Below are 27,750 nucleotides of genomic sequence, written 5' to 3' on the forward strand. Positions count from 1 at the left end.
TTTTCCCAGCCTTAACGGTTCTGTGGTTCTGTGAAATGTTCTCTGTGGGGATGAGAACCTGAGGAAGGCTTTGCAGTGCGTGGCAGCGCGGAGCTGTGGGATCACAGCAGGGCCACAGTGGCCGTTTGTCTCTATTGGGATGTGGGGCTCAGTGGGAATCCTTGGGCTCCTGCAGGCTGCGGGGATCAGTCGCTGTCTGGAGCACAACGCTTAAGAGGAGCGGCTGAGGGAGCTGGGATTGTTTAGCCTGGAGGAGGCTCAGAGGAGACCTCATTGCACTCTACAACTTCCTGAAGGGAGGTTGGGGTGAGGGGTTTGGCCTCTTCTCCCAGGCAACAAACAGGACCCGAGGAAACGGCCACAGGTTGGAGCAGAGGAGGTTTAGGTTGGACAGGAGGAAGAACTTTTTCTCTCAGAGTGGTCAGGCACTGCAATGGCTGCCCAGGGCGGGGGTGCAGTCGCCGTCCCTGGCTGCGAGATGCGGGTCAGTGCTGGTGGGGGCGGCAGGGCGGTGTGACTGGGTGATCTTGCAGGCCCTTTCCAGCCTTGTGATTCTAGGAGTGTGTGCTCAGCACGGGCCCGAGGGGCTGCTGCCGTGGCCGTCACTTTTCTCCACCGATGTATTTATGTTAAAAGCACCGGTCCTGCACCACTACACTGGGTGCTGAACAGAAAGGCAGCAGACGCTGCGATGCGGCAGCCCGCGCTTCCCGCTCCCTCCCGCCCCCCAACAACGTGGCCACATCTCCATGGCAACACCTCCCGCACTTCCGGCCGCCGCAGCGGTGCTCCCGCCCCCTGATGACGTAACCGGAAGTGGGCGCCCCGGGGAGGCGGAAGCGATGGAGCCCGCGAAGATGGCGTCCCCCAAGAGCGCTCCCAAAGACGCGCAGGTACGGAGCGGGACCGCGGGGCCGAATCGGGCCGGGCCGGGCCGAGGTGACGGTGCGCGTCTCCCCGCAGGTGATGGCGCAGATCCTGAAGGATATGGGCATCACGGAGTACGAGCCGCGCGTCATCAACCAGATGCTGGAGTTCGCCTACAGTGAGCGCTGCGGGGCGCTGCGGGGCGGCGGGGCCTCGCCGGGAGGGGGGGGGGATTTGAGCCCAGCCTCTTCTTTCCCCAGGGTACGTGACCACGATCCTGGAAGACGCGAAGATTTACTCCAGCCACGCCAAGAAGTCCAGCGTGGACGCGGACGACGTGAGGTTGGCGATCCAGTGCCGCACCGATCAGTCCTTCACGTCCCCACCGCCCCGCGATGTGAGTTACGGCCGGGGGCGGCGGGGCGGGCGGGCGCGTAACGCTCTGCGTTCAGTTCCTCTTGGACATCGCCAGGCAGAAGAACCAGACGCCGCTGCCGCTGATCAAACCTTACTCCGGGCCCAGGCTGCCTCCTGACAGATACTGCCTAACAGCGCCCAACTACCGCCTGAAGTCTCTGCAGAAGAAGGTGAGGGGCTGGGCGGGGCTGGCTGCACGGAGAGCACGCTGTGTTTGCAGGGAGTGCAGCTGAAGGGGGTGTGATGGCTGCGGCTCCTCCCCTGGAGACAGACAGAGCTGGGTGTGTTTGGCCTGGGGGAGTGAGAGCCCTGGGGATGCTGTGCCCTTCTGCTGCCTCAAGGGAGCTGATAAACAGAGAGAGGATGACTTTCACACAGTCTGATGGTGATAGGACAAGAGGGGAATGGCTTTAAACCGAAAGGGGGGAGATTTATATCGTATGTGAGGGGAAAAGCACTTACCCAGGGGGCGGTGACCTGTGCTGCTGCCCAGAGCTGGGGGTGCCCATCTGCCCATCCCTGGAGGTGCCGAGGGGCTCTGGGCACCTGACCTTTAAGATCCCTTCCAACTCAGGCTGTGATAGGAGTATATCACTAATACTAAGAGTACTGACCTGTGCACGCTGGAAGTAAGTGCTTGTTGTCTCTGAGGAGTTCTAGGTATGCTAACTGCTGATTAACTTCAAATACAAATAGCACAAAAAGAGCATCTGTGAGTCTTCTTAGTCTTACAGCAAAATTTATAGGCCTTATCAATCTGCTTGGAAAAGGCAAAAATAAAGTAAGGTGTTTGGTAGTACAGATGCTAAAAGGTGTTTTGGACTTATGTTTTAGTTTTTAATCTGTTTTAGAGGGAGAAGATTCACTTTTGCTTACTGAATAGTAATGAATGCCTCTGTTCGTGGTTTTTTTTTCCTGGGTTTTAAAGAAAGAACTGTAAACACTGGGCTTAAGGTTCGATTGCTGGTATCAACAAGGGATGTGACTTGGTGCTCGATGAGGAGTAGAAGGGCCACCATTGATCAGTGTTGTAGCTGTTCTCCCCTGTAGAAGCTAACTTGACCGACCCGCGTGCTGCTGGCAGATCAGCTCTGTGCACATCTTTGTCCACGAGCTCTCCAGCTGATGGCTTCACACCACAAACAGTCTGAGAACTTCAGTGCTGGAACGCAGATTGCAGCCTAACAAAGTGTTGCTGTGTGTTGCCTGGTGGCAGGAGCTGCTTCCCGCTTCATGTGAAGAGCTGAGCTCTCTCTCTCTCTCTCTCTCTCTGTCACCAGGTGGCCTCCTCTGCAGGAAGGATCACAGTCCCTCGCCTGAGCGTCGGAGCTGTGAGCAGCAGGCCCAGCACACCCACCTTGGGTAAGCAGGGGGTTTTCCAGGTGATTTGGTGAAGGAAAAACTCTTGAGAAGTGTTTTAAAAGCGTGCACAGGGAGCTGGTAACGGTGGGTGCTGCAGGCATTTGGCACCTGACCTGACACCAACTAAGTTTATTTTAGAATGACTGCTGTAACCTTTGGTAAAAGTGTGCATCACAGTGTGTTGCTGTGTGTTCTGAGTGAATGGTTCTGAATTTAGGAACACCTTCAGCACAAACGGTGTCTGTTTCAACAAAAGTGGGCACCCCGGTGTCGCTCACGGGGCAGAGGTTCACTGTGCAGATCCCCTCATCTCAGGCAGCAGTCAAGACAGGTAAGAGACAAACTGCCAAGCAGTGATTTCTCTGTTCTGCACAACTTCCCTGTGTTCTTTTTAGCAGAAAAGAAATTCATGTACAGTCATGGTGTGGGAAGTTATTTCAGTTCCAGTGTTAGCTATGATAAATCTCCTGTGTCTCCTCATGTGAGACAGACATTCATCTCTTCAGTCGTTCTGGTAACTGCTACTTCTAGTTCCCATCTGCAGCACAGGGATGTCAGTCAGACATGCACTGTTGCACAGGTTTCCCTTCCCCTTCACTCCCTTCTGCATCCCTCACAGTTCTGCTCTCTTCCCTGACTTCAGACTGGAAATTGGGTTTCAGTGTAGGAAACTCATTTTCCCACATGTTCAGTTACTGACTTCTTTCTTCCACCTTTACAGCCACGCCAACTACTCCAACAGTTCAGAATGTGCTAATTAATCCTTCGTTAATTGGACCAAAGAACATTCTTATCACTACAAATATGGTATCATCACAGAACGCAGCGAGTGAGTCGAATCCCTTGAAAAGGAAGCACGAGGACGATGATGATTATGACAATTTGTGAGGATGCCCCACCACTCCTGTTCTGCAGTGATTCATTTTGAGTCTGACAGGGTGTTTTCCCCCCAGCTGTTCTTTGTAAGCTACTCCAGGGCTCTGTTAGTATGCAGTTGGGTGAGAAAGAGGTGGTTGAACTGTGGAAAAACTACAAAGCAAGTTGCATTTTCATCTGGTCTTTGATGGCTTTTGGACTTTACAGCAGTGGTGACTCACATCTCTTCTGTTGCCTTATTTCACACAGAAATGAGTCCATCTCCCTGCAGCTTGGTGAGCTGGATGCTCATAGTGCTGTTCTGTGCCAAAAAATGCACAGCTTTTAGAGAATGGGGTGGTATAGAATACAACAGCTAATTAATTTCATATCAAACAATAAAAAATGAAGTCTTGGATGAAGGAAGTATCTTGACTACTTTTTTCTCCTCCCATTTAAAGCTTCTAGACCGCATAGGTTGTGTACATTATTCTCCATGTGCTCTCTAACAGGAGAAATACAGACAGGAACAGGGAGGGAAGAGGTAACAGCTCCCAGCTTCCTTGTTCTGTATATCTCCAAAATCTCTACAGCTGTGGGCACTTCCTCAAGTTGTATTTCATCAAGTATCATGTATTTCATCAAGTGCAGTGAGGAAACCATTTCTGTCCTCGTGGCAAAGCAGGTGAAGCTGATGAGGGGCAGCTGGTTCTGCCCTTCAGGTGTCTGAGATGGGGCTTCATGTACTGCAGGATGCTTCTGCTGCATTTTAAGGTCCCAGGAATGCTGTAATAAACAAAGAGAAGAACAAGTTCGACTTGTTTCTCTGTGTTTAAAGACCAAAGGAAGAAAATGGTCTCAGCAATACAAGCCTGCACAGCCACCCCTCCGAGGCTTTGTGCAGCCACGTGAGCACGTTCTAAAGCAGCTTTCATGCTGTGAATGTGGGCACAGGGCTCCCTCACACACACAGCTGTGTTGCACCTGTGCCAGGCCCAGCTGCTGCAGCTCTGCAGTCTCAGGTACTCTGTAGAGCTGCACAGCACCCAGCAGGACACGATGCAGATCTGCTCCACGTACTTGCATGGCCACATCCTCACCTACAGTCACTGTGTGTAAGTTTGTGTAAATAAGGGTACATGTGCTCACCTGCACCTACATCTCCATGTAAGCAGAATGTTTATTTGCAAGTACACATGCATGGCTTTACCTGCCCCCCCCCCGCAGGCACCTTTTGCAGACCCACAGCCATGGGGTGCCGTGCAGCCAGGCTCAGACACCTTCCTTATTTATGTAAATATAAAATAGGAGCAGGTGGCGCCACATCATGCTTAACTGCAATGGCTACAATTACAGCTGGTGTTGCACTGAGTTGTGCGTGTCATCCCCTTGTGTGATACATCACACACCTCCTGGTTCTGTGTGTGCAAAAGCCCTCTCACTTTCCCTATCCATGCATGAGTGCATCTCTGTGCTCTGCCACCTCAGATACCATTTCTCCTGCCTACAATAGAAAGTATAACAGATAATGCAGCAGCTGCACAGCAGCTCTGGCCACAAAGCTGTGCTCACAATGCCTTGCATGTGCTGCAATACACACTTAGGACAGTTTTATGTGTATAGCTGAAGCATCCATCCCCCAAAGCTCATTTTTATGTACATGTTAGACTCATTCTACACACATGCACTTCATTTTTGTGTGCTATATGCACGTGTGTATACATCTACTTGTATATATGCATGTAACAAAATGCAGCTGTTATGTAATGGGTAAAAGCAGTCTCCCACACACTGCCTGGTTTATATGCCTGCATACACTCAGGTGCTCCATCTTTGCTCTGTTGGAAGCCATAACATCCAGAGAACACAAAGCATATGATATGGCACTAATTACCTATTACCACACCATACTTTCTGTACACATCAGTCTCCCTGCCCCCATTCTGCCTGTGGGTCTCTGCCACCCCACTATTTTGTGTGTGCATACATCCCACCCCCAGGGAGGCACAGCACACAGCACAGCAGTAGGACAGGCTCTCTGCAGCCCCAGCCATGAAGCCCCAGCCGTTTCACCTGCACAGAGATTTTTCTTTGTGCCATCTTCATTTGGCAGCCATGAACCAGGCCTGCCTCCCCCTCCACCTCCTTCCCCAGCAGCTGGGAAGGTTTGTGAGGTGATGGAGAGCAAAGCAAGAGGCACAGCACCGACTTCACACAGAAAAAACTGTCCTCTCCCCTTGGATGTTTGCACAGCTCCTGTGCTAAGAACCACACAGGCAGAGAAAATAAACCTGACCTGCTCCTACAGCTGAGGGAGGGCCCACTGCTAACACAGCTCATCAGACAGACTGTAGCTTGTGTTGTCACAACCAGGAACCCTCTCTCCCATGACCGGTGCTCTCAGATGCTCTCAATTCCCTCGGTGCTGTAGGAAAGGAAAGCAGCATTACAGACCTTGAGGTGACCTTGTGAGCACAGAAACTGCCAGCACCATTCTGAGACCCATTTTAGCAAGAGATGCAACAAAGAACCACACAGGAAGCATTGTGAAATTAGGACAGTTTCAGATTTTTATTTTTCCTTTATTAAAGCTACAACAAGTTAAAATCCACTAAAAAGTTCACATACAGCTAGCAACCTTTGAGTTAAATTGAAGAAGGAGGTGCCAGTGCCCCAGCAGTACAGAACACTGGCATTCCTCATCTGCTAGCTACTTTAAGACTACTGCCAGTGCCTCCTCCCCATCAAGCACCATTAGACCTCAGGTGGCAGCTGGGATTATACTGGAAGGCAGCGCCTCCATTTCCTGGGCACACGCAGAGTTCTTTCAAGATCACAGGTTAATCTGTGCCCAACCTGTTCACAGCTCAGCATGAGGAAGGCAGCCATCATGAGCAACCTGGACAAACCCCCTGCACTCACTCTGGAATTGGTGAAGAGGAAAGTTTCTCACCCTGCTCATGGTAGCAGACACCTGCTGCAGCCCCACACCCCCAATTATTTACACACAACTGGACGCAATCTCATTCTAGGAGGAATTGGTGTTGACTCCCTTGCTGCTGCCAGCTGTCAGGCAGCTCAGCCCCCAGCCCTGTTCTGCAGCAGGAGTTCCCAACACTTTCATTTTTCCCTTCATAAAAGAAGGGTTGTGGCTCATCAGTCCCTCTCCTCTTTGATTGGGGTACAACCTGAGAAGAAGCTGGTATTGCTACTCAGCATTCTCTTCTTCTTCTTTACAAAAGGAAGCTGGTTCTCCTGGGACTCCTCATCCCTCACCAGCAGGGAAGGAGCAGTGCTGGGCTTCTTCATGAGCACATCTTGGTCTGTGATATCTTTCAAGACCTACCAGGAAAGCAAAGATGACAATTTAGGAGTTTGTCACAGCCCTGAGGAAGCCAACCTGCTTGCACTGGAGTTTGAGAGCAGCACATAAAGCTGCCTGATCTGCATCAGAAGTTGCCTAATTTACTTTCCCAGGTCAAACCTCTGAAGGATAAAAGTACAGAGAATACACACAAGTAAATGATGCAGTTTACCTGAAGCAAAACTACAGCTGCTGAGGCAGAGCAGCTTAAGGACAGTTACATTTGGACACAAACAGGACCTCATCCTCATTCCTGGATTCCCAGCCTCCTGCTGCTGAAAGGACAGCCTGACAACAAGTCTGGATGGGGAGCTCAGCACAGTGGCTCTGGCTCCGTTGGTGGAAAGCTCGAGTGGCAGCTCAGACAGAAACTGAATTCAGCAGACTTACAAATGAAATACAAGCTGGCTTGAGAGCTGCAGTCTGCTCAGTATTCCAACACACATCAACTTCTTTGTCCAACCCCTTCCCCCCCTTCTTCCCCACCCAGGTTCATCACTGAACCTAGCAGACATTCCTGACTGCACGCACACTGCGGCGCTCTTTCAGCTGTTTAGAAGAAATGATCACAAGAAGCCTCAGCCAGCACCTGTGTAGATGGAGGGATGAACACGGGCTGAAAGAAGGTCCCTCCTGCAGTCACATCAGGGAGGTCTTCCAGTTTGAAGGAACCTTCTGACTCCTTTGCTTGGTCCTCACTCGCCGTGGCATCCTGCAGGGCAGCGCTCTGGTCAGCCTCCCTTCCCCAGTCAGCCTCCCTTCCCCCCCAACAGCTGAAGAAATACTACAGCTCCCCAAGCCATCTCCTCTCCAGTTCCCAAGTTGTCCATATTACAGAACGCAGATGCCTCCATCAGCCAACTGGTTTCATGCAAAAGTAATTAAGGAGTTACTGTGGAGGTCCCTGCTTCAAATCCCTAAGATCCAGGCAGATATTTCTAGCAGTTGTTCACAAACCATCCTGATGCCACAATTATTGCTAAAAGCATTAATTACCCCTTCTACTCCTTCCTTGAACGAAGCACTGAATGGTACATGTGCACTCAGGAGGGTTAAGCTGCTGCACAATTTCAAGTGCAAGATAAAAGTTTCATTTACTCAGAGGGAATACAGAAAAAGGCAAATTGTTCTCAGATTTGTGGCTGACAGCACTGAGTGGATGTAAGTGGCTCTGGACACTGCCCAGATTCCTGTATGTGGTGTGAGAATTTCTATATTGCAGTGGAAGACTCCAAACTCTACCATGGATTTCAGTAACATTCACAAAGGCCTCGGAAAGGTTGAGGAGCCCCACATGTGGGTTGGTACAGAAACTGCTCATCTATCCACCCAGCCTTGCTTTCATACACCAAATGGTGTTGGCACAGGCAGTTCTCACCTGAAGGCCAGGTTCTCTGTTCCTGCACTTGGTTGAGTCGCAGCTGCAGCCCGCAGTGCAGCCCACCTTCTGCTTCCTGCAGCCACACTGCCTGTTCCCACAGCGGCCCTTGCAGAAGCACTGAGTAAAAGAAGAGTTTTGGGGAGAAAAGGCTTCAGTGTTCCATAGGCTGTTCCTAGGTTGCTACAGCCGGAGTCATTTGAAGGACAGTGACCCCAAACGACCACGAGCCTTTTGTTATTTCACTGCTGGTCTGATTCCTGGGGAAAAACGACTACATCCTCTTCACCTTCAGTATGGGAAATAACAATCTTTGGTCCTCAAGAACTTCACTTCGAGCAAGGGAATCCAGTGCCAGCTGAAGAAGCTAACACAAAGACACTCAGAGGCAAACCACTGCCACCACACCTGGGCCCTCTGTCTAAATGGAAGCAACACAATTTAGCTATTTCATGGCATATTTGAGGAACGTTTCTTTGCTAGCTTGGGCACATGAAGCAATAGCAGACTGCACAGCTCAGATGCCAGCAGAGCAGACGCTGCACCCTCACTGCTTTGCTGTACACCTACTGGGTGCTCAGGGATGCAAGTCCCTCACAGATCATCAAGTGAGGAAGGTGACCTTACCCCTGTTACGCTCCTCTTTGTTCCTTTGACTGCTTTTACTGGAACCCACTCTGCATCCTCCTCCTCTCCAGACTCTGAGTCAGAAAACAGCTCTTCCACGTTCATTTCTGGGGTTGATGCACACGGTTTTGCCACTGTTTGCCGGCGGGTCTTTGGCTGCACACAGAAATCACAGGGGTTGAAGCCTCAGAACACACAGGAGTGGTTTTACACCTTCTAAGTTTCGCAATTAAGTCCCACTGCCACCACCCTCATTCCTCTCAGACAGCTGACAGAGTCACAGGCTTAGAGACCAACTATCAGAGTGGTGAGGGTTAAAAACTCAACCAGCTTAAACTGCTAGAGAGCCTGAAAAATGCAGTTGACAAATCAGAGAAATTAACTGCTTTGTGTCACAGTCCTGGCAAAACAGCTTTGTATCATCGAATCTCCTCAGCACTAAGATTCAGACCTTTTGCAGGGCCATGATTACATTTGCTACAACAGATGCCTCACTCCAGGATTCAGAGTGCTACAGAGAAAACAGCTGGATTACTGAGCAACATTACTGAGCAGTTTAGGGCAAGATAAGGAAATTGTCATGCAGCAGCTTTACTTTGGGTGGAATGTAATCGAAAGGAGAGTCTGGGGACTCGGGTGACACTTGCTGAATGCGATGGAGCTTCTGCCCACTGGCAACTTGGATAAGCAGCAGTTTCTGTGAAGGAAGGCAAAAATTAGCTTTGTAATATATTAACCCAACTGCCAACATGCCCTTGCATCCCTTGTGTCCGTACAGATTTCTACCTGTTTAAGAACATCAATTTCCTGGAGAAGTTCTTGGTTCTTCTCACAAACCTCCCTCATTTTCTTCAGCTCTTCCTCCTGTTTGCAAGATGAGATGAAGCCAGCAGGTTTACACAGGGGTGACACACAAATAGGGAAGTTTGTTTTTGTTTCCAACTTCCTTGCAGTGTCAGAGGGGTTCCCCATCCACTCTACAACAGGACATCAGCTCTGCATTCCAGGTCAGGGAAATGATTAGTGCTGATATCTCATTTTATGCATAACATGGCCAACACAGCAGGGAGACGTCAATTCTCTTAGAGTGACCACTGAGGACCTAAAGTTTCCTGTTTCCAAGACTTACTGGTACATGGGGTGCACCTGGGACTGGTTTTACTGCAGTGCATCACCAAGCATCCCTTCTGCAGGAAGCAAGGAGCCAAGGTACAGCTTGTACCACGCACATGTGATCAAGTTAAAGCTGCTCTGCTTCAGGTATCACAGTGGAGATGTGCTCAAAGAATCTGTGACAGCATTTTGACTCTCCTAACAAAAGGTGCTCTGAGCACAGATGCTTGCATGAGCTGGTCAGACACTGCTGATCTTGAAGAACAGTTGCTATTCAAGCTCCAGTAAGCCTGCATCATTCCTCTTATGTCTCTTCTTACACCAAATAGTAACAGCATTAATCTTAACTATAAATGCAAACACCCTCAACAGATCCCTCTGCACGTTCCTCACCCCAAGGATACGATTCCAATTAACAGGTGACCCCTGGGGAAAAGAACAAACATGCACAAGGACTACCTGAAACTTGAGTCTCTCCTGCATCTGTTTCTCCTGCTCATTTAGGGAATCCTCCAGTCTTTTCTCTGCTGCTTCTTTTTGCTGGAATTTGCTGACCAGGTACAGAATCTACAAGGAAATTAATACCAGAGACAACACAGGTGTGAATTCCTTAAGTGACTCCTGGCATCTCAGCCTTTAAAGGCCTGAGCAATTTAAGAAAGCAGCTCTGCTACTTCCAGCATTGTTCTGTCCTGATCTGCTTTGTGAGTTATCACATGCTCCAGTGCAGCATCCTCACTCGGAGCACTGAAAAGTTATTTTATTCAGTAACAAGAGACAGAAGATTCCTTGGGCTTTTGTTACCTTACCTGCAAGAGCCTGACAAATTTTGATCATGTAGCAATAGTTCAGCTTCAGCGTGTCCTGACTGCCTTTATCTATAAGTACCTCTGGGAACCAGAGTTCCTAAACATAGGGGCTCTCAAGACTCCTGATTTGTGCTTTACCTTTTCCTGGTGTTGTTGTTCCTGCCGCAGAAGCTGATTTTGGAATTCAGCCTCCATTTCTATTGCATGGTTTTGCTCTTCCATCAGCATCTTCTGCATGTCTGAACGGCTGGCCTTGCTCTGCTGGAGGCTGCTCTCCAGTTTGCTTTCCTGGACTTTGGAGGAAACCAGCTGAAAGACAAACATGAGGTGGTTCCACATTTCACACTGCACTTGGGACAGAAATAATGCAGTCTGAAGGGGAAGCATTTCTGCTTGACAGCCGACCACTCCGAGTAGCAGAACAGCCCCTTAGCAACAAGGGGAATAGATGAGACATCCTGAGCTGGCATCTGAAGGCCAGTATGGAAGTGAGGAACTGGTAACAGGAGATATCAGCCAGTTCTAATCTCTTCTGCTCAGTATTTAAGGGGAGAAGGAACCCCAACAACAAATGCTCTCCAATATAACTACCTCCATTCTCTTCCTTTAGCCTTCAGATCTCAGGAACTGCGTTTTGTTTCTGCCATTCAGTTGATTTCTCCCCTGATTTAGGGTCAGCCCAATTCTTGCTGTCTTCTACTTCCAGTCTTGTTTAAGGTCTCCCACCCCAGCACTCACTGCACTGCTTCCAGCCTGGTCTCAGCTAACACTGCCCTTCACTCTGTTCAGATTACTGTCTATTACTCACTTCCTTTCATTCCTGGGTAAGCAGACATCACCACTAAGAATAAAAGCTCTACAACAGGAAGATTCAGTTTACCTCCCCAAGGAGATACTTCAAAGCACATTTAGCCTCCAGGATGGTTGCAATATTGTCCCAGCGTTGTTTCACACTGTCTCCATTGTCTGCATCTAAGAGCTTCTGCTGCAGGTCTGCTATTTGGGCACTCCTTTGGAAGAGCACAGATTGGAGGCCACAACACAGGGGAGAACACAGGTTAAAAAGCTTATCAGAATTTTAGACAAATTAGATGAAGTTTATACTTGTACTGCGTGGAAATGCAGACTACAGCTGCTGTGCACTACAACAGGGATTCTCTCCTCCCCTCCCATCCACACCTCTGCTTAAAATAAGTTTGCAACAGTCAAAAAGGCTTGCAAACAGCAAGGGACAAAATCTCAGTGACTGAGCAGCAGCCTCAAATAGCTGCATTTTAGAAAAAATTAAGCCAGGAAAAAGCATAGGTTCTTTTTGTTTCATAATTTCAAGGAAAATATTTAATTGCTCTTCTGTTTCACAGAACAGTTGTGGACAAAGCAGAAAAAAGCAGCCTTAGGCTGGGGAAATCAGCTTTATAGTACTAGCTTACCTGAGCTCCATCTCAGTCTCCAGGCTTTCTATCTGCTTTGACAAAGAAAGGTCCATCTCTGATGCCTGCAGATCTGTGATGGAGTAGGTTCGCCTCTGGAGAATTGCAGCAAGGCAGAGGAGAGCAGCAGTTTTAGTGATGCATGCAAGGCTGAGCTTTCATTTATGTCCTTCTTGCATTTCAGCAAAAATAGAGATTATTGCAAAGGCCCCCAAGCATTTCTTCAAAGCTTAAATCCCACTGTTCTTTTGCACCAGCAAAATCTTTGAGAAGGGCTGTGAGCAGCTCCTGCCCTTCAGACTCACTGCATTAAGTAGCAGGTTAAGTACATGCTTCCACCACGTGAGAGGACCTTTAAGCAGGCTCTGAGCAACCTTATCTAGCTGTAGATAAGCCTGTGCATGGCAGGGGAGTTGGACTAGACAACTATTAAGGGTCCCATCCAACTCGAGAGTCTGTGGCACTAAATAAGAACATTAACCCTTTCCTGTAGTAACATCCAAGTAGGAGTAAGCTATGGCACTTGCTCATCAGCCACTGGTGTGGGACAGGCAGTGTGTGGCACTTGCTTCCCTTACCCGGAGCTTTGAGGGTGGGTTTTCCCCAGACTCTTTTTTCTCTTTAAGCTGAAGGAGCTCCTGTGCCAAGATCTTTCTGTCCTCCAGAAGGTCTGCAAGGTGTCTGCGAGCCTCTTCAGTACTAACCAGTACCTCTATTTCATTTGCCAGCCAGCTCTGGAGGAAAAACAGTGCAGTGGTTGGTGGCAGTCTCAGCTTCAGGACTGGTTCCTTATCTGAAATGCCTTCACAGCTCTGGATCGAGTTACCTCCCATTAACAGGAAGCAATAACTACGTCCATAACCACCCCAGCAGCACTTCATCACTTGCAGAAGTAGGTTTGCTGTTATTCCTTGGCATGCACAACCTGTTGTTACCCACCTTCACACGTGCAGCAACTCCTTCCATTCCTCTATTCTGACTCTCCTTCCGTTTGTCTGCAGCCTCCCGCTGCTTCTGCAGAGCATCCTTCAGGCGTTTGTTAGCAGCTGCAGCCTGCAAAAGAATTTACACAGAAGCAAAACACTGGTTTATTATTTAACATCTAATGGCTGAAAACATGAGGCACTCACAGTGCAAGCCGGGCTCTGTGACACAGTGAGAAAGTAGGATGATAAAACTGAAACAACTTCACACCTCAGCACAGACTATAGAGTCCCTGACATATTTTCATTTGCTACAAGCCTTGCTTTAAAGACAACTTGCTTCCATGCAAGAAGGTAAAAGAAAAGAACCAAAAAAATGGTTCCAGGATTCACTTTTCTATTCAGGCATTGTGAAGGAATTCTGAACTGCAATCCAGTGCACTCAACAGAGCTCACTGTACACTTTCTAGCTTGGGTGTCTGCAACAAGTTCTCCTCAGGAACTTGCTGCTCAGCAGGGGATAATTTATCCTTTAAGGACTGGACTTAAATCAGAATCCCTCAGGCTACAGGACAGAAGCACAGCATTTTCCCTATGGGCTGCCCCTCCTTCTCCCTACTTACATACCACCAAATGCTGCTGGGACGTTTCTGCACATCCCATCACAGCCTCCAAACACCCTGTGCAGACATCTGGAGCCAGCCAGCAGTTTCTAGCAGACAATGGCTCCTCACCTCTTCTGTTTTGCGCCGCAGAACACTGGCCTGCTTCTGAAAGTCTCGCTCAAGCTTCAGCAGCTCATACTGCCTCTTGCGATCCTGCAAAGAAACACATCCAAGGTGCAGGAAGTTGTGTGTCATCTGAACAGCAGTGGCCAACTGCACACTTTGATAGAGAACAACAAATATAAGTGCTTCATGACAGGGATTCCATTGATCCTTGCAGGCTTAAAGTCACGCACTGCTGTTAACAGTCAGCTGTGAGGCTGAGAGCAGAAGGGCTCCACACTTCCCACCAAAAGGGTTTAGGAGCCTGGAGGTTGTAAGACTGCAAGTCACAAGCTTAAAATGTAGCATCCCTAAGCACTGGGGGGTAAACTTTTTGTATTAAGATCTCCTGTGAGACCAGAAATCAAACGGTGTGATGTGGTATATGTAAGCATGCTCTTCATTAGAGTTGGACAGTACAAGCCAGATGGATTTAACTGACTCACTATTCACTGCAGACTGAATATTCCTTTGAAAGGTTGAATAGTTGAATACTCCTATTTTGCAGCCAAACCTTATGACTTTAAATACTTAAAAATATAAATATTTTTGTCTTTTGCTGTGGAGCTGAATGACAGCTGTTGATAGCTTTAAGTTCTCCAGACACAAGCACGAGAGTCCTTTTACAGCTGGTAAAAGGTGGCAACCATATAAACTGTTTTGTAACCTTCAAAGCATTCCCCAGGTGTTTTTCCAGATGCTTGTAAATTCAGTAAAGCCTCACAGCAAAGGCATGAATGATTTGTTTCGCTCTGAAGAGGTACAGTTTGGAAGCTTGTTGTTTGCTCACCCGTTCTTTCAGCTGGATCACTTCCTTGTTCTTCTGCTGTTTCCACTGTCTAAATTTCTCAGCATCCTCTTTCATCTGGCGCATCAGCTGCACCCGTTGGTTTTTCATTTCCTAGGAAATACAGAGGGCTGGAAGAATCATCCAATGTTTCCACTCTGGGTAGTTTCAGCCCACATTCCCATGCTGTGGGTTGACAGATACGATTACCAGGAGTGGGCAGAAGGCATTACAATATGCAGCTCTTTAAGGATGCTTTCAAAGTGCTAAACCCCAGGAATTCATTTTCAAGCCATAAAGGGGAAAGGAAAAAAACAAAAGCATGCATGATGTGACACAAATCAAACTTGACTAAGCCAGCAAACTATCAGAAAAGGTAGAAGACACTTCTGGCTTCTTCTGTTCCTCCATCTCACAGTTGCCTCCCTATTGCTTTGCACCAGGGACAGAGATCAGGTAGCCAAAAGAACTTTGCCAGAAGACTGGCATTTTCTGCTTTATTAGACTGAGAACATCAGCATCTTCTGCCTGGAAGCCACTTTATCTAAACTGGGGCAAGCCTGACAACTGCTGGGGTTACTTACCCTGATCTCCTGGTTCAGTTTGGAGACCGTGCGTTCTGTTGACTCCTTCAGCTTTAGGAGCCTTGCTTGTTCATGCAGCTTTTTCTTCAGCTCATTAATTTGCCCTTCCAACTCCTGAAGTCTTTTCCGACGCCGTTCACTCAGCCTGTGAAGGAGCCACACTTCAGTCACAGACCCCTGATTACCGTGCCTCTCAAACAAGTATTCTCAAAAGTATTCTGGCAAACAGATTTTTTTTTCCTCCCCAACCTCACAACATAGCCTGCCAAAGATGCCTGCAGTGTTTGCAGTCACTCATTAGCACGTCACACTACCATGGATGAGAGGTGCACTTAACCCTGTGCTTCTATCAGAATAAGAGCTTTGCCATGCAGCAAGTGAGGCTAAAGCAATGAATTTTCTCAGATGCATTAACACAGATTTCAGTGCTATAAGGCACGCCAGCTTGTGCAGTCACACATACTTGGCTTGGTTGACATCCTTCTTCGCCATGCTCAGGGCAAGGATCAGCTCCTCCTTTTCTTTTTGCAAATTGCCGACTTCTAATTCCAGATCCTTGATGTTAGTCTACAGAGACAGAAGCAGTAAGCCTCCCAGTAATGACCCAAATCCCCCCTCCTAGAGGGGAAGCTTTAAGACAGGACGCCTTGGGGAGCCATGTTTCTTCCAACAGACTGTGGGACATTTTCTAAAACCAGCACATCTGAAACTGCAGTCAGTGCACAAAGCCATTGCAGCATCAACTAACAGTTAAAAAGGAACAGTTCCAGAGAAGGGAGATCCCACCACAGCTTGTGACAGGGAAAGCCAGATCAGCTAGCTGCACTATGATGTTTAATAACAATAAGTATTGCATGTGGGCTTCGTATGGTCAAGTAAATCTTGAAGAAAAGAAAGAACCTGCTTTACATTAAACATCCAGTGGCTAATCTTTATTTCAGGGAAAAGATCATCTTCTGCTGGACTGCTTCTAGATAATCAGACATGGTTTCTCCCCATTCTCTGCTGACCTACAGTCAACATCCTCCCATGCCCAAGAGGGCAATGGCCAAAACTTAAGGAAAGAGACTCAGAAACATGCTCATGGAAGGTAGATCTTCAGTGTGCAATGGACACATTAATAACAAAAACAAAACTTCTACACCCTTAAAGGAGCTACTTGTGAAGGAATTTACCTGGTACTGGGACTGAATGGGCTCCAACTGACTGTCATTCTGTGTCATTTTTTTTGCAAGTGCCTCTTTCAGAGCCAGGGCTTTATTCAGTTCAGCCAATTCCTTAGACATCTGTGCTTGACGGAGGGCATGCTGTGTGGTGAACTCATCTGAGGACCTCTTGGTAACCTGGCCTGTTTCTCCTTCCTGGAGAAGACACAGCAATGAGTTGGAATGGTCAACCTAAAGCTCTTTGACAACAATTCTTTTCCACAGAACAAATTAGTTTTTACATTAAGAAAAACAGGTATTCATTAATGAGAACAGGTTACTGAACTGGAACTGAGTGAATAAGGATGAAGAAAAGCAGTACACACAAAGGTGACACATCATCCACAGTTACTTGAATCAGAGGAGTAGCAAAACGACAGATTAGAGAAGAGCAATAGAGCAAAGATATGCCACTGGTGAGACTGTGCTACAGGCTAAGGACTCCCCTCACTTACTCCTGTAGCATCCTGTTCAGAGTTTGCCATCTCTGCAGCAGCTTCCACTGAGGCAGCACTCTCACTCTATGTAAGAAAAAAGAGAAGAAAAAAAAAGTATAAAGGTGGGAAATTAAGATGAAGTTAATAGCAGCTTTTTGGTCTATATCAGCAAAGTCAGTTACCCTCCTCTGCCCAGCAAGCTATCTCTGGGAAGAGGATGTCTTTGACTTGCTTCTTTTTACAGTGAGCAGCCTCCCCCTCCTGTCAAGGCATTCTGCCTGTGTTCCCCAGACACAAGAGCAAGAACGTGGGGCAGGAGGGAAAATATCTAGTAAGGTAATACAGAAGTTCTCAATGAGACAAAGATCTGGCAACTTCTATAAAGCCATTCCAGGTTTCTGCAACTGGGGCTGCCCATTAAGCTACCAGATTTTTAATTCAGCTTTCAGTTTTTGGATTGGAAATCCACACTACTCTCCCAGTCATTAGATTCTTTAATGGAGGCTCTCATCTCCTTGACTTGCATTCTGCCAGGACATGCAGACACTTGAGCACAAGTGGCCCTTCTGTTGCATTAAAAGCACCGAACGGAGCTCATTTGGAAGTGGGCATCTAGAGCCATTGAATAGCTTTAATACCTGGGCTCCCTAAGGGAGGCTCCTGCTGCAGCAGGTTGACCAGGTGGGAATTGTGTGTTTGCCAGGCAGCTTCACTAACAAAACCCTTCTCTCCTTGAATTTGGCCTCACCTGGAGCTGAGCCAACACCTGCTGCAGATTATGAATCACCTCCACACTTTCCTTCAGTTCCTCATCTTCCACAGACTCCACCAGCTTCTGGAGGTCAAGCTTGCATCTGCAAAGCAGACACAGGAATAAGTCCTCAAGTTTTACCAGTAAGTGACAAATTTTCCCATGGAATAAACAAACGAGCTCTGGATCAACAAATCCATGGCATTCTGTCGATCCCAACAAGGATATTTAATGCTGCAGGACATCCCTCAGCACGAGTAGGCTGGGGTAACAGACTTACACAGCATGCTGCTGAAGTTGCTCTAGTTTGGCAGTCATCTTCTCATTCTCTTGTTCTGTCTAAGAGAAAACAGAATTACAGTGAATTGCAGGAAGTGCAATGTAAAGGTAAGAAGCCAATGGACTGGCAGCAAAAGACACACTGCCAGTCTGTGGCAAATCAAGACACTGAAATGTTTTCCACAATTACTTTGATTACCTTGTTTAGATCCAACATCTATTTTGGCAGGTGTACACAAAGCAATGAATTAACAAAGAAGAAGGAAAAACAGGAGAGAGTGGGAGTTCAAAAGCATCTTTAAAACATTAAAGCAGCAGGAGCTGAAAGAGTCCAGTTTCCTTCTTCTCCTGCAGTCTCCAGATCTTCAGGCCTCGACAGATTCCAGAAGACTTTTGGTTCTGACTACCCAATAGCTAAAGACCTGAGATAAACGTGTGTGGAACTCTAAAGAGACTGCTAACATGTCATTAGTGCAGCAGTTACTATTGATCAATCTTCAGCTAAGGGGAAAATCACACAAATCAAGGCTCTTGCCAGGAAACTGAGCCTCACCAGAATGATCCTTTCCAACATCTGTGCTGTCTGACCAACAGCTTCACTCAGCCCTCTGCTCAGCTTCTCATTCTCCTCCTTTAGCGACTGGTTCTTCTCCATCAGAGACTGCAGGTTCTCTGAAGGCTCCATGCTACTGAAATACCAAGGAACCATTTTGTGAGCATGACTTCACCAGAGGTTTTGTAATAGCACTGAAACTGCCTCCAAGTGTCTTAAATAACTTACAGCAAGTACAGATTATAGCAGATGAATAGAAAAATTGGAGGAAGACTAATCTGAATTCAAAGTCTCTGAGGAATTCAGGGTACTGAAAGCAGACACTTGCAAGAAAACATCCTTTTAAAATAGTAACATTGCTTAACCAACACTAAGTCTGTAAACTGCATTTGGATTTTAAAATACATTCAGGAGAAAACAGCCACACAGTCCAAACTCCTCCTTTTGCTTTGTGCTTTTACAAACAGTGGAGATGGAGATTCCTAATTTTTAGTGCTGAGAGTGGGAGGAAGAATGGATGGGCCTAAGAAAGGCATACAGGAGTACAGTGCCTAGTTTCTCTTTATTTCCCATAACTGATTTTGGCCATCATTTACACTGAGAATTCATCTACAAAGCTTACTTGATAGACACTGGGAGAGTCCCTCCATGGGCCTGCAGCAATAATACCTGTAGCTGTTGTACCTAGAAACACAAACAAACAGTGCTTTCAAGCCTCTCTTACAGTAGCTGGACAGCTGAAGGAACATAACTAAGAACCTCTGAGCGAAAATAAGTCACTTTTCAGAGTGAAAGCTCCACAGCTGTGCTTTCACTGCTTCCTGAGGGATCACATCTCTCCTGCAGGACGCAATGTTCTCCCCTTGCCTCCCAGGAGAGCTCAGGTGGCAGCACACCACCTCACCTGCAGGCTGTCCTGAGCACGGCGTCAGACCCCAGTGACCCAAAGGGAAGCTCTCACACCTTGCTGAACCAGTGCTGTTGCTCCATTACATGAGAGATCCCAGGCTAATGGGCAGGCAAGCAAAACGTCAGTCACTGTTACTGTTTTGCTGTCATGTGGAGCAGATGCTGCAGAATCACGAGCAGCTTTCACATGCCCTCCCTACAGCACTTACACAGCCATCTCAAGAGATGGAGGAACACATACTGAGTATTTTCCATACTTTGTGCAGCTGCCCTACCTCTGTGCTGCTATTTACTGAGCTGATTACCAAAAGGACAGATCTATTCTTGCCACATGAAGAAAGCAACCCATACCTGCTGCTTTAGATGATGCAGCTCAGCTGCCTGGGGATCAACGTTGACAATTGGTTTGTTTTTTATTTTTCTTGCCCTGTCAGCATAGCGCAGAGTATTTAGAGTTTCTTCTAGATTGGAATCTGCTGGGCTCACACAGGCAATCATCAGAGTGTGGCTGTTACCACCCAGAGAATCTGAGAAGGAAAACAGGACACCATCAACTCTCTGGGAAAAAGCAGAAGCATTTAGTGAATTGTTTCTTTTGGTACTTTGTTATTTAAATTGCACCCGTAGATTTAGGCTTTGTCATTATCTGTCTCTTACCTTGCAGTAATCTTGTTAACTTGGAGTCTCTGTAAGGGACAAAACCACCCTTTTTATTTTCTTCACCAAGAGCACTAATTACGTTCCCCAGGCAGAGGAGACCTCTGTTAATGTTGATACCTGTGCACAAACAAATGATGGTGAGTAGAGCCACCTCAGTAGCTACAAGCCACTCAGTTCCTGCCTTGCTTACAAAGCATAGGAAGGTTTACTCAGAAAGTGCATGCATTAAAAATATTGAATTGTTTTCTTTTCCTGACAAGGACTCAATTTATGAAGTTGAATTTTAGCAGCCAAGCTATTTCATTTTCCTACAGACCTTCTTTCAGCCGGTCTCCTTCAGCTTTGGTCTTCTTTTGCCTCTCAGACCCAGCAAGATCAACCAGGTGTAGCTTGGAGTGAAAACTGCTGTTCCTATGGCAGAAACAGACCATCTTACTTGCTGAAGTAAACGTAAAGTTGGGAAAGAAGCAGTCCAGTGGTTACTACACTTGAGCTACAGGGCTTAGAAATGTACCTGTTATCAGAGGCAGTTTAAATAGAAGGCCTGCCTCAAGAATAGCTCAGCTGAGCTACCAGGAGAACGTGATTTCTAAGTATGGCTCCTGGCAGCTGTGGTAACTTACCTGTCATTTTTCTTCTTCTGATCAATGCAAATGGTGAAGATTGCATGGGACCGTGAGGACTGCGAGTTCATTGCTGTGGAGGCCACAGTTCTGGAATTGTTCCCTTGCTCTAGACAGGATACAGTGTCTCGTGCACAGGTGACATTTCTTTCTGTTAACCCCACAATCTGCATCCAGAAAGAAAGCATCATTTATCTTCTTCTTCCTCTTCACCTCTAACTTTCTGCATCACAAACATTATCTTCATTGTACCCAGGCATCCACAAGCATCACAGTCTCAATTCAAGACAGAGGTTTGGTATGGACCCCCCAGAGAAAGTTTGTACTGGGGTTTAAGTCCTTTATCTCTCACCCATCACGTTTCTACATGCAAGTGTAGCCCTACTGGTGTTACATTTTAAGTAAGCATAAGGAGCATCAAGAGCTCAGCTGGAAGAAGCTGCAGCGATTTCCTATGCACTCATATAAAGTAGTGCTCAGACTGAGTGTGGTTTCACTGAAACATTTGTCTGCAGTGACACTGCCTCAAACTGCTTCTGACAGCCCAACAGACCTTTATGCCTCCCTTAGGATCCTCCCGTATGCTGATTTGTGAAGACCGTTCTCTCGAGGAACACAGGAGGTCTAGAACATCCTCATTGTAGATCTGAAAGCATCAGAACAGCAGTTGAGAATTAGCAGCTTTTGGAGGAAGCAATTTGCACAAAGAATGATGCACAACTCCATTGAAACCGGGGCTAAATTCCCGTGATGGTGCTCTCATCTTACTTTCAGAGGAAGATATCCAGCACTCAGACAAGATTTATGCAGTCTGACGTGGACCTCCCTTGTTAAAGAATCACCTTATCTGCAGTTTGTGCATTTATAACAGTTTGATAATCAAAACCACATTTACCTCCAAATAGGAGACTTTGAGGACAAATTCCCAATCCTGCCTCTGCTCTTTCTCCTCAAACAGCAGCTTGATTACACGAGGGATGACCCCCATGCTGGGATCATGCTCCTGACTGGCAGTGTAAGTACCTCCCATAGAGTATGTTTTTCCAGACCCCGTCTGTCCATAGGCCAGGACTGTGGCATTGTACCCTGAGGGAACAAAGGACGCCCAGATCAGATGGAGCAGAAACCAGAACAAACCTCAACAAGAACAGCAGCACTCCAGGAAAAGCAACTCACTGTTGGTTTATACAACTTCCACACACAGATGATGCTTACAGAATCACAGAACGGCCCGGGTTGGAAGGGACCTCAAAGATCACGAAGCTCCAACCCCCTGCTGCATGCAGGGCCACCAACCTCCACATTTCATAGCAGCCCAGGCTGCCCAGGGCCCCATCCAACCTGGCCTTGAACACCTCCAGGGATGGACGGGGCATCACAGCCTCTCTGGGCAGCTGTTCCAGCACCTCACCACTCTCAGAGGAAATAACTTTAACAAACAGCTTTAACAACATTAAGAAGTAGATTGAATGAAAAGTATTTTAAATAACCAGTTCTTTAAAAACTAACAAACAAATTTGCTCTGTTGCTTCACTAGAGCCAGTATGAGCATTGGTTAGCATGCAGACCCTCCCCTCTTGCACGTTCATAGTGGGTCATGAGATGAAGATTTGTTGTTTTCCTCATGAATGCTCCTGACCTTTCAGGGGGGGCAGCCCCCAAGGCCATTTCTTCTTGCCCTGTGGCCATCTAATCACCTCCCTGCCAAATATCCTCGGGCTGTTCTCAAACCCTTATCTTTATGGCCTTCATCCCCCTCACTATCCCAGACCCAGTGTCTGCCATCTCTCATTTTCTAACAAGCTCTACATTCCTGCTTCTATAAACTATCTCTAACTATTCCCCTTCACCCTCCTTGTTCTCAGTCACTGTGAAGCCTTCTTGCCTTTTCACTTTCACCTGTGGGGCCCTTCTCACCTTTCAATTCCCCCCTTTTCTTTAATCTAGCAGGATTTCCACCTGCTACATTACTCCTCCTTAGTGCGTGAAATAAGCCCCACTTCCCACCTTTTGCCTTAACTCATGTCTCTTCCATACCTCGTACTCCCTTCTAGTATTGCAGCATGCACATAGAACACCTCAGCTGTTCACAGGTAAGGCCCACCAACAGTACCAGTACGATGCATGCCAAGAAAAGCCACCTTAACCATCCTAGATTCAGTAATCAGCTAGTAAGTGAGCCCACAGATCTGTTTCCCAGTCGTGTTATTGATACTTGTCCTATGCAGGACTTCTGTTTGCTCCCAGATTTTCCTTACATCTGTTCTCATCTATCCTTATTTATGTAAGCACAGAGCTGATTTATTATTGCACACACCCATCTTTTAGCTGTTAATAGATCTAATGCCATCCTGTTTTGGAGTACTGCTTCAGACAAAGAGGATGCCTCCTCTTGGATTGAGTCTGTTGTGGTGTTTTCTACTATTTGTAGAGTTGCAGAGATCTTCACTGTAGCCTTTTCCTGCTGAGCTACTCCTAATACTGGGAGCAGGGCTCCCACAAAGCTATGGTACGCTGTATTATACCTTACCACCAGGTTATTTACCTTTTTAACCCTCCTTGGATTTTGATACTGGCTCCAAATAGTTCTCACTATGCCTGCTGGCAGTTTGAGCTCTCCCACCTCTGCTCAGCCACCAGAAACCTTCACCCAATTGACACCTGCTTATCACATTACTTCCATTATGATATTGATGCCCACTAATGAGAATGTTATTACTTTCCTTAATAGCAGCCATTGTTGAGCATAGAGATGTAAGGTTGATCCAAATAGAAGGGAGAAGAGTAACAATCACACATTTAACAATAACAAATAGGTAAATCTAACACAAAACATAGCACTACTGCAACCAAAATACAAAATGTAACAGCACACAGCATCAACTTGCCACAGACACCAGCCTGCGTATGCTGCAATAAAGAAAGTTAGCAACCAACTCATCCCTTCCTTATGAGTTTAACTTTTAACAGCACGCTTCCCTTGACAGACCGAGCAGTTCCTCAGCATCCCGGAATAACCTCCTACACCAACACTGGACTACACTAACACTGCAGTTACTGCGGCTGAGGGGAGGAGACCGACCTTTGAAGATGTCCCGTACGAGCGGAGCGACGGCGGTGTTGAAGACCTCCTCCTGCCCAACCGACGGGTCGAACATGTAGTCGTAAGTGAAGGCCTTGTCGCTCCCCACGATCACCTGCGGCTCCCCAGGCACAAAGCTCAGGCACGTCTGGCAGCCCTCGCTCGTCTCCTTCGGCACCAGCGGGCGGCAGCGCAGCGCCACACGCACAGGGATCCCCTTCTCCTCCTCCCGCATCGTTCCGGGCCGGCTCAGAGCGGGCTGAGAGCTCGGAAGGAGCCCGCGAAGCTCTAGTCAGGCCCCGCGGCAGCGCAGAGCGGCCCGCGGCCCTCAGTGCCGCCCCGCCGGATCGCAAATGGCGGCGCCCCAACCGCCCGCTTTCAAACCGGTGCCGCGCGCCGCTCCGCCAATCACGGGGCTCACATTATCACCGCGCGCCGCTCCGCCAGTCACGGGGCTCTACGTCATCATCGCGCGCCGCGTCGCGTGAGAGGCGGGGCCGAGAGAGACCGAAAGGGCGCGGCGCGGAATGGAGGGCCGGCTGCCCTACGATGATTTCCCGGTGGTCTTCCTGCCACCCTACGAGAGCCCGCCCGCATGGGTGCCGCCGCACGAGGTGAGGGAAGGCTCCGAGGGGGGGTCCGGCTCGGCAGGACTCAGCTCGGGGCAGCGCCTTAGGCCCGCCGCTTTGTTTTGCAGAGGGTTTATCACCCCGACTATAACAACGAGCTCACCCAGTTCCTGCCCCGCACCGTCGTGCTCAAGAAGCCGCCCGGGGCGCAGGTGAGGCTGTGGGACCCCGCTGCGGCCCTGACCGGGTCACTCTTGACCTCGGTGTGGCCTTTTTTCCTGTTGAATTCACGTTGTTTTCCCTAAATTGGCAAAGCTGTGAGGGACTGATAAGCTTTGACTGAGTGCCAGAGAGCACGTAGAGGGGAAGCCTGGATGGTCAGTAGAAACTGGTGAGATGCTGGAACAGCTGCCTAGAGAGGCTGTGGATGCCCCGTCCATCCCTGGAGGTGTTCAAGGCCAGGTTGGATGGGGCCCTGAGCAGCCTGGGCTGCTATGAAATGTGGAGGTTGGTGGCCCTGCTTGTGGCAGGGATGTCGGAGATTCGTGATCCTTGAGGTCTCTTCCAACCCGAGCCATTCTATGATTCTGTGGTGCTGAGCCTGGCAGGGGAGGGGGACTGCTGCCCTGATGGGAGTGCTGCATGTGGAGGAGGGAGACAGCCATAGGGAATGACAATGTCTTGTGAGAGGAGCTGGTAAAGGACAGGCACAAGAGGACAACCCTGTGGGCAGTGGGGGTGGGATTGCCATAGAAGTGATGTTTCACTGCTGATCTGGTTTGTCTCACAGCTGGGCTTCAACATCCGGGGAGGAAAGGCCTCACAGCTGGGGATCTTCATCTCTAAGGTGTGTTTGTGCTCTCTCTGTGTTCTGTCTGTTCTCTTGGGTGTTGCTGAGCCAGCTGGGTGTGCGTGGAGGCTGTCATCTGCCTTTGGATGAGTCTGCAGACTCAGAGCTGTAATCTGCCACTTTCCAGGTAGCACGCAGGCAGTGCTGCACCATTTTCTTACCCCTCCCTAGCCTGCAGGGAGCACTGCAGTCCCTGTTCTCCACATGACCCCCCATCCTGTGTGAACACGCTGCATGGACACGCTATGCAAGCTCTCGGACCTGCAGTACTGACCATAGAGTGTCAGCACTGCTGCATCTGCTCTGCCCTTTGCAGGTGATCCCTGACTCAGATGCACACAGAGCTGGGCTGCAGGAAGGAGATCAGGTGCTGTCCGTAAATGATGTGGATTTCCAGGACATCGAGCACAGCAAGGTGAGAACTTCTGCTCCCCAGCATGTGCTCTCCCAAACAGGAGGAGGAGAAGTGGTGCATACACCTTCTCCTTCACTAGCTCAGCTGGGGACACTGTGTAACTGCACTGCTGTTTCCTATCCTCCAAAACAGTTTGGGCATTGATCAACTTTCTGCTTTCAGGCTGTGGAGATCCTGAAGACAGCCCGTGAAATCACCATGCGTGTGCGTTACTTCCCTTACAGTAAGTGCCTGCTAGCTCCAAATCATTTCTCCTTGGGCAACAGACTGCTCTGCATCCCTGCTGATTCACCTGGGCTTAGCAGTGATGAGTCTGAAATTGTAGGTGTTGTCACACAAGCAGTCTTCATTTTAGGAAACACTGGTCTTTGATTTGGGGATCAGAAAAGTTATCAAATGAAAACAGCAGGGAGTAGCTTCAACTGCTCATGCATAGAATCTTGTAGAGCAGGACTTAAGAAAACAGTGCTAAAAGCTGAGATGGTTTCTCATGGAAGTGTACAAGAACCTGCTTATCCTTCAGTTAACACAGGAACTAGTTCTGTTGCTAGCGGACCTATGCTGATGTAGATAAACATTGCCTGTGATTTCATTCCATCTCTGTAAGGATGTTTGAATATTGCCAAGAGGGAAAAACTTTTTAGCTATTGATTTCTGAACCCATAATGCCCAGAAATACTCACGGGAAGAAAGGAGGAATGGGGAAAGGTCAAATGAAGCCAAACAAGGATTCTTCATAAAATTGGAAACTGACCCTTAAATATAAGTATAGAAAATTAAGCAGTGAGGGAAGAGAGGGCTTTAAAACAAGCACTGAAATAACTTGAAACAACTAGCTGAAATGCAAATGTGCTATTTTAAAACCAGCTGCTATCTATGAAGGCAGTAAACAGCTTCTATTAATGAAGTATAAGCAGAATTTGTTTTCTTGTAACAGCTTGGCTAGTTTCTTCTCACCATCAGCAACTGCTCTCGTGCCCCTTCAGCCTTGCCTTCTTTTTCCTGTCCAGATTACCAGAGACAGAAAGAAAGAACTGTTCACTAGTAGGCAGCTGTCTGTGGCGTCCTCTCTGGAGGAACTGTCCTGCAAGAAACTCTCCACTACCTTTCCTCAACATCTGAGATGACGTATTAAGTTTCAGTTGTCACTGGAGGCACAACTGCACAGGTGTCAGCTCTGCTTCCTGCTTGAAGGAACACCACAGCCTATTTAGCTGGAGGATGGATGGGGCTTCAGTCTGTTCTGGAACTGGATGATGAAACAAGTTGGCAGTGCTGGCAAGAAAGTGGGTACCGGGGGGCAGCTTGTCCTGCCAGACCTGTGCTTCTCTTCTAGTAGGATACAACTTAAAAGGAACGCACTGCTGGTTCAGGATCCAGCCCCTGTTGCTAGGATGTAACTCCAGGAGTGCCCAAATGCACTTCAGCAGAGCGTGGCCTTCTCTAAGAGATCAACCTGTTCACTTCTCTGGTGACATGAAGTCCTTTCCTTCTCCACTATTCTACCTCTGCTCTACACTACTGGGTTTGCTTGACACTCAAACAGGAGTAAAATCCAGTCAAACTCAATGCACAACTCTAGCTGCACTAGTCTGCTGAGGCACGTGCGTACCTTGTTGCTGCTCATCCACCCCTGAGATACAGGACCAAGATGCTCGGAGCATGTTTCTAAGCTGCAGTAGCACATAGTCAGGTTCCCTCACGTGCAGCGCTTGCACTGTTAAAGTTTCACTTACTGAACTTGCTTCCTTCACTTGGCACAGCCCCATCCCTTGCAGGTGCTCCCCTTAGAGCTCCCTGCCACTTTGAGGTAAACTTCTCCCTTTTCCTCTGCCTTGGGTTTGTTCTCTCCTGCTGGGACAATTCACTCTCCTGCTGCTGAAATGGTGATATGGTAGCTGTTCTACTGAGAAAATGGACAAAGCCTGCTGTGCCTTGTGCTGGGAGGGCACAGATGAAAACACTACAGTTTATCAGCAAAGCTGGGCACAAACGTAGGATAGCATCATACTGTAACTGGTTTTAGGACAGCCCTTGCTCTGGCTTTCTACACGGTGTTTTCCACTTACTGTAATAACTGAAATAATAAAACTAGTACAGCAATCAGACTTTGTCTTATTCTCACTCAGGAGGT

The 27,750-nt window shown here is 48.0% G+C and overlaps 3 protein-coding genes across 5 annotated transcripts; 2 read left to right on the plus strand and 1 right to left on the minus strand.

Annotated features, from left to right (window-relative positions):
- Positions 1 to 798: 798 nt before the first annotated feature.
- On the plus strand, positions 799 to 3,923 carry TAF9B (TATA-box binding protein associated factor 9b). Of its 2 annotated transcripts, none has more exons than XR_006181534.1 (7): positions 799 to 893; positions 964 to 1,045; positions 1,128 to 1,264; positions 1,320 to 1,454; positions 2,565 to 2,646; positions 2,864 to 3,160; positions 3,368 to 3,454. XR_006181534.1 is itself a non-coding variant. In XM_042886419.1 (7 exons), the coding sequence occupies exons 1-7, from the start codon at positions 843 to 845 to the stop codon at positions 3,532 to 3,534; spliced, it is 768 nt and encodes a 255-aa protein (XP_042742353.1). In that variant the 5' UTR covers positions 799 to 842; the 3' UTR covers positions 3,535 to 3,923. The 2 variants fall into 2 exon arrangements, 1 of the variants encoding a protein (XP_042742353.1); XM_042886419.1 differs by having other exon boundaries at positions 2,864 to 2,977; positions 3,368 to 3,923.
- A 2,566-nt stretch (positions 3,924 to 6,489) lies between these two features.
- On the minus strand, positions 6,490 to 24,110 carry KIF4A (kinesin family member 4A). 2 transcript variants are annotated; one of them, XM_042886487.1, is made up of 29 exons: positions 23,783 to 24,110; positions 21,596 to 21,786; positions 21,254 to 21,346; positions 20,701 to 20,867; positions 20,394 to 20,488; positions 20,075 to 20,194; positions 19,769 to 19,944; positions 19,131 to 19,192; positions 18,509 to 18,644; positions 17,957 to 18,015; positions 17,674 to 17,779; positions 16,944 to 17,009; positions 16,459 to 16,644; positions 15,747 to 15,850; positions 15,284 to 15,428; positions 14,703 to 14,813; positions 13,880 to 13,963; positions 13,162 to 13,275; positions 12,801 to 12,956; positions 12,223 to 12,317; positions 11,673 to 11,802; positions 10,931 to 11,101; positions 10,443 to 10,550; positions 9,657 to 9,734; positions 9,466 to 9,567; positions 8,871 to 9,026; positions 8,244 to 8,363; positions 7,455 to 7,577; positions 6,490 to 6,843 (listed from the first exon to the last, which is right to left on the minus strand). In XM_042886487.1, exons 1-29 carry the CDS (start codon positions 24,015 to 24,017, stop codon positions 6,658 to 6,660), a joined length of 3,675 nt encoding a protein of 1,224 aa, XP_042742421.1. In that variant the 5' UTR covers positions 24,018 to 24,110; the 3' UTR covers positions 6,490 to 6,657. The 2 variants fall into 2 exon arrangements, with proteins under 2 accessions (XP_042742421.1, XP_042742422.1); XM_042886488.1 differs by lacking the exons at positions 6,490 to 6,843; positions 7,455 to 7,577 and adding an exon at positions 7,656 to 7,726.
- A 156-nt stretch (positions 24,111 to 24,266) lies between these two features.
- On the plus strand, positions 24,267 to 27,724 carry PDZD11 (PDZ domain containing 11). The gene is made up of 6 exons (XM_042886505.1): positions 24,267 to 24,396; positions 24,480 to 24,563; positions 25,142 to 25,198; positions 25,518 to 25,616; positions 25,779 to 25,839; positions 26,627 to 27,724. The coding sequence occupies exons 1-6, from the start codon at positions 24,310 to 24,312 to the stop codon at positions 26,659 to 26,661; spliced, it is 423 nt and encodes a 140-aa protein (XP_042742439.1). The 5' UTR covers positions 24,267 to 24,309; the 3' UTR covers positions 26,662 to 27,724.
- The last annotated feature ends 26 nt before the right edge of the window (positions 27,725 to 27,750 follow it).

Source organism: Lagopus leucura, unplaced genomic scaffold, assembly GCF_019238085.1.
Source record: "Lagopus leucura isolate 7727_CA_CO unplaced genomic scaffold, USGS_WTPT01 Super-Scaffold_100057, whole genome shotgun sequence".
Lineage (NCBI taxonomy): Eukaryota > Metazoa > Chordata > Aves > Galliformes > Phasianidae > Lagopus > Lagopus leucura.